Below are 6,345 nucleotides of genomic sequence, written 5' to 3' on the forward strand. Positions count from 1 at the left end.
TCTACACTGTCCTGTGGAGATTAATTGCTCTTTGCTGCACATATTTCTATATCTGGAGCCACAGGCAAAATTATTCCTTTAAAAAAAAAAAATAGATAGTTCAATGACTCTGTTTAGTCTTAGTTTCCTCCTCCAGATTCCTATGTGGGATTCTGAGAATATTTTCCCCTTTGGCTTCAGAAGCTCTGCCATTCAACCTCGCCAGGAAAGACTTGTCTAGCCCAAGATTTCTGAAAACCCACCCCAAGTCTCTAAAATTCTTTCAGATGGTATTATGCCAAGACTTTGTTCTTTGGAAAAAGCTCTCTGTTCATCCGGAAGAGATCTGTTTGAACTTGCTTCAGCTTCTAAAATAGAGGATGAGGTCTCCTTACATTTCATTTCTTGATCTCTCCCGCCTACAGTTAGGCTGAAAACTTCCAGTTGCATTTTGATTCATGTTCCTTCTTCCCTAAGGGGATAGGAGTAAAAAAACCAGGCAGGGAGCACCTGTATGTTTTCAAAAGTGGTATGGTATCCCTTAACCTCATACAGAAGTACAATGGTGCTTCGTTTGTCATTAACCTGCCCATTGAATTCCTGGCAATATCAAGGGGAGTTGCATGGTTTGTCAAGGAAACCAGACCCTTTAAAATGGGTTTATACCCAATTTACAAATGTTTCCCTGTTTAAAAGAGGGAGGAAAAATATATTCCTTTGTAGCAATGAGTCAGGTACTGTAGCTTTAAGAATGTCCCTCTATTCATCTTATGTTAAGTCCTTGCAGAAGGATTTCAACATGTTATCAAAACAAAAGACCCAATCAGTTAACCTCAATTCCTTTGTCTAGTACTTCATTCTCCAGCTGATGTTGCCTGAAAGTGTCTGCTCAAACAGCTGCCTTCAGTAGTACTTGAAGATGACTATATGAGTACAAACTCCTATTGTTTTTAAAAGATTTGATAACCAAAACCATTATTGTCCACAAATCCTTCAGAGAATGTTTCCTCTCAACTAGTCTAGAAACTGGTCAATAGAAGGTGCTTATTCATTCCAACATATAAAATGTAGCAGGGGTACCATACCAAATCCTTTTAAAGTCCACAAACTCATCCTTAGGACCTTTGTCCTGGTATGCTCTTGCAGTTCATATCCATTTGACTTAAGTGATACTTCCTTTGTAGACTGCCAGCACTGCTGCTAAACAGCTTGGAGGTTTTGCCGTTGAGTCCTGCTCCCCACAGTCTGAATGTGCTGCCTGTGTGAGGAAAATAACCTATTGCTGATGATGGGTGTCAGGAACAGGTTCATCTGGACATGGCTTTACTACCAATGTGAATCAGGACAGATGTTCAGCATTGTTTCAAAAAACTGGTTAAAGCTGCGTTAGGGATGAAAATGGTTTGGTTGCTAGGTCTAGACCCCATCCAAATGATTTTCCTGTTTACACTAGCAGCCAAACTGTTTTCAACCCCATTTGAAGAACGTCAGAGAGGATTGGTCAACAGATGCTTTTCCTAGTGCAGACAGCAGTCTTTCATAGGTATGATACATTTGGGATCTTCAAGGGACTGGGTATTTTGAGATTTCACTCAAACATCTAAATACCACTTATTTTAAAGTGATTGTCATGTAGTTTAGCCCCCAAATTTGTTTTCTTAATGAGGATATGAAGTTGATAGAACCATAAAGGATAGAAATGTTACAGGCAATGCATACTAGCAACGTACAATAGGGACCGCATGACCACCTTCAGTACAAAAATGTTAATGCAACAGACTCCTCATTAGATCCTCAGTAAGATACAGTTTAATTTTACTGGCCCTTCATAAACCATGGCTATCCCACCAAATAATATGCAACATCAATTTTTGGACACCCTAAGACTTATTTTCCCATAACTGTTGTCTTAATAAAAAAGTGATCTAGGAGTTAAAATAGGGCACTAGAAACCAAGACTCCTGGGTTCTGATGCAGTCTTGTCTTTGGGCAAATAACCTATGCCAACTTTTTCAAACTTGGGTGCCTAAAATGAGAGATTTAAATCCATATATAGGGACCCTAAAGAAAAGTGTTTTGAGTTTGAGGTCCAACTCCCATTGATTTCAGTGGGAGCTTTGGGTACTTAATACAGTTTTATTCAGGCCTCTAATTATGGATTTAAGTATCCATCTTTAGGCACACAAGTTTGAAAATGTTGGCCTTAACTTCTGTGCCTTAGTTTCTCCATCTGCAAAATGGGGATGATGATAATACCCATCCACCTAACAGGTGCTTTGAGGATTAATGTTTGTTAAATACTTTGAGATGTTCATGTGAAAGGGGTTCTAGAAGTACGAAGTATTATGACATGCTTAACGTCTGAATGTTCTGAAATGGAACATGTTGAATGGCTAATAACTTCTAGGGGGCAAGGAGATACCTCAAGAAGACTATCTCTTTTATATCAGATCGTACTGGCATATAGAGTGTTCTCAAGTTGGCTTTCAAGTAAAAAAGTTGATTAAATCAAGTAATACTAATAAAATATAGCATGTTCTGATGCTGCAAAATATGTACAAAGTCAAAGCTAAAATACTGATATAAAATAAACATCTTGGCAGAAGATAGCTAATCTCAGAGCAGATACTTTTCTTGCAAAAATATTCTTTTCCAGTAACTTCACTTCATTACTCATATGGCCTAGCCAGTGTAATGTAAGTGCTGTCGTTTTGTCTGATGGATGCTGATTATATTGTGACCATTACTGCACCATTCATGAAAAGATATTTTATGATTAGCCCGAAGAATTGACTCTCTGTGCTTCAACCAATCAGAAACTAGCAGATTTCTAAGCATCTAGTTGTTATTCGTTTTCAATGCTAAAAAGAAGATTGTAATTTTTTGATCTTCACATTTTAAATATAAAGTGAACATAAAAATGGGAGATTTTGTTAAAATAGAATTAAAGATTGTGGCCTCTTCTCCGTACTTGTCTGTATCCCCTGGTGTGATCGACTATTCTGGAACAATAAAACAAAGTACAATTTAAAATAATTTTTATTACTTCCACATTGAATCATGTTTTAATTTCATACTTTTCTATATGTAATTATTATTGTATTTTATTTACAGTGGGACAGTGTGACAGGGTGGACTAGGCCCTGAGGCCTCCTCCCTGCTTCACCCTATCCCAGAAAATATCAGTGGAGAGGGACCCCCCAAGCTCCCTAGAGCAGCTGAGTGGGATGAAGCCAATCAGGAAAGAGGCTGCCGGGAGTAGCCAATCAGGGCCCAGCAGGCCTGTATAAAAGGCGCTGTGGGGCCAGCATAAGTTCAGTCTGCTGTGGACTGGGGCAGTAAGAGATGGTTCTGGCTGGCTGCAGGAGCTGATAGGGACTAGGAGAGTAAGGAAAGGACTTCTGGCTGGCTACAGGAGCTGCAAGGGCCAAGCCAGGAAGTTGGTGCTAGGAACTAGGGGAGCAAGGAAGGTGCTCCTGGGTGGCTGTAGGGACTCAACAAAGATAAGGGCTGTGGGGAAATGGTACTGTAGTTATTTAAAGGGATGTGGCTGCTACTTAGAGGATCTCTGGATTGGGGCCTGGAGTAGTGGGTGGGCCTAGGTCACACACTCACTCACTCACTCTCTCTTTAGACAGGCTCAGGGAAGGGACTGAACAGACTGTGTTTAGACAGGCTCAGGGAAGGGACTGAACCTAGAACTGTTATCCCACCCCTAGAAGGAGGCTGGACTGAGACTGACCTAGCTGGAGGGCCAGAAGACTAAAGGTCAGGTGAAGAGTCATAGACTTGTAGGACTGGAAGGGACCTCAAGAGGTCATCTAGTCCAGTTCCTTGCATTCATGGCAGGACTAAGTAGTATCTAGATAATCTCTGACAGATGTTTGTCTAACCTGCTCTTAAAAATCTCCAATTAGGGAGATTCCACCACCTCCCTAGGCAATTTATTTAGTGCTTAACCACCCTGACACTTAGGAAGTTTTTCCTAATGTCCAATCTAAACTGCCCTTGCTGCAATTGAAGCCCATTGCTTCTCGTCCTACCTTCAGAAGTTAAGGAAAATAATTTTCCTCCCTCCAACTTGTAACAAACCTTTTAAGTACTTGGGAGGAAGCCCTGGGGGTAGTGCTCCATCCTAGAACAGGAACCTGTGCACATAAGCATGCCAAGTCAGGTACTGAGATAGGCCCTGCTGATCAGACTGCAGGGAGGGCTGCAGAGATGTTGCCAACGGAGGGGTAAAGTGATGGGTCTTGTTGGATTGTGAAGGTACTGAGCCCAGAAAGAGTTGCAGGACGTTACGGAAGACTTTGAGATAGGCCCGGTTGGACAGTATACCCCAGGAGGGGTTTGTTTAGTTTAGTTTTGTACATGGACTATACGTGACTTGGATGGAGGGTTGAGTCACTGAAGACTCGCCTGATGACTCTGGCAGCTGATGCGGGGGGCACTGAGAGCAGAGGAACTTGAAAAAAATGCAGATGCGTTTGACCAGAAAGGGTGCTCACAAGAGATGGGTGCCACACCACTACACCCGATTAATCTCTGCTGTAACTAAGTCACCAAAGTCAGTGTATTCAGACCAGAGATGCATACTGGTTTTTTTTTTGTTTGTTTTTTATTATTATTACAAGAAGAATGAGGGACAGTGATAAGGAGGCCATGTAGTTGAGTGGGGCACGTGATTTTGGGGGTGGAAAGCAGAGAAGCAAAGGGAACTGGAAATTTGGCTTCTGATCTCCATTCTGTGTTCCTGTGATCTTTGTCAAGTCATTTAGCCTCTCTGTGTCCCCATTTCCCCATCTGTAAAATTGGGCTAATGCTCCTGATCTCCACCTTAGGGGTGTTGGGAGGTTTAATCAGTTAATATTTATGAAGCGTTTTAAATGTTTGGATGGAAGGTGTTATAGAAATGCTATATATTACTATTAGTTGAGATTAGACAGATACAAAGTTCTAACCTATGTAACTATAGCAGGTTATTTACCCAGGATGGAGCACTAACTAGCCAGTCAGGATTTGCATTTTCCAAATAACATATTACCAGGTGCAAGGTCATTCCAGGATATCCATTCACACTTGGTACTTTGTGAGATGTCATGAGAGAATAAACACATGACACACATTAGTCATGTTTCTTAATGCACTCCTGGACGGTGCTCAGATACTATGGTGATGAGCATGGTATAAGAACCTATACAGGATAGAACAGAATCTGGTTTGATGCAGTGCCAATGTATTGCAACAGACGGAGATTCTGAAATAGCAGCATCTCACTACATTATCATGTGGATATTTTGACAAAATCACTCCTATATGTTACATTTTGAAGTACGGTTGTAGGTCTACTTGTATGGATATTTGAGGCTGCACTATGATTATCCTGGCGTGATCAGGTTTTGAGGTGGTGCTCTCTTGTGGTATCTCATCACAATGTTTTGAGGTGTTACCATTGCATTGCAGCAGGACATTTTGAGGCAGTGGGTGTCATTGCTTTGTTACAGCATGATGATCGTCTTAGGTGGGTATGGTGGTGTAATTGTTTTGAGGTGGTGGCCTCACATTGCATCACAGGAAGATGACCTTTGGAGGCAATGACATGGCATGAGATCATGATGTGGTGACCTTCTGAGATGGCACCAGCAGTATGAAAGCAGTTTTGAGGCATTTGGTGCATGGTGATGATGGGGTTAAGGATTGCATTTGTGGCCCCACACCTCCCACTGTAGTGCAGCTAGGCCAGACCCAGTCACTCCCTGTGTGGGGATCCAACAGTTCCAACTTTGCCCCCTCCTAAGGGGAAAGCTGCGAGAGACTGGATATTCATCTGGGCTTTGTAGTTGAGCCAATCAGAACCGAGTCAGGTGAGTGACAGACAATCTTTCCATTCAGCAACAAAGGAACACCGGCACCAAAGGCAGACGACCCTCTGTCTGAGAACGTATTTCTCGACCAATCAAGTTTAGGGGCAGGAAAGAGGGCGGCCTTTTACCACTCAGAATAGAGGCTGAGGCGGGACAAAGCAGAGAGTGGCGGCTCTTCGCCCAACGGCGGATGGGATCGGGTTTGAACCGTCCAATCAGATGGCCGGAGGGCGGCGCGTCTTTTTGCGGGTATAAAACCGGCTGCTGGGGCAGCGGGCGGCGGCGGCTGCAGCAGTTGTCACCAGCAGTGGGGAGTGGAATTCATCTCGCCGGCCTCTCGCTCGTCTCTCCCCGCCATGACCACCACGACCACCTACAAGGGCGTGGACCCCAACGGCAGGAACAGCTCCAGGTCCGTGATATGGGGGGGAGTGAGCCGGGGAGGGGGGTGTCAGGGCGGGGCTCCGGGGGGAGTGGGCCCGGGATTCGGGGGGGTGGGGGG

The 6,345-nt window shown here is 43.5% G+C and overlaps 1 protein-coding gene across 1 annotated transcript in view; it reads left to right on the plus strand.

Annotated features, from left to right (window-relative positions):
• Window positions 1–6,101: 6,101 nt before the first annotated feature.
• Window positions 6,102–6,345, plus strand: part of JPT1 (Jupiter microtubule associated homolog 1) — a 16,141-nt gene continuing 15,897 nt past the window's right edge. The window contains exon 1 of the mRNA XM_034789795.1: window positions 6,102–6,255. Coding sequence (XP_034645686.1) covers window positions 6,200–6,255 — 56 coding nt within the window. The 5' untranslated portion in view covers window positions 6,102–6,199. The remainder of the gene's footprint in view (window positions 6,256–6,345) is intronic.

This window comes from Trachemys scripta, chromosome 14, assembly GCF_013100865.1.
Source record: "Trachemys scripta elegans isolate TJP31775 chromosome 14, CAS_Tse_1.0, whole genome shotgun sequence".
NCBI lineage: Eukaryota > Metazoa > Chordata > Testudines > Emydidae > Trachemys > Trachemys scripta.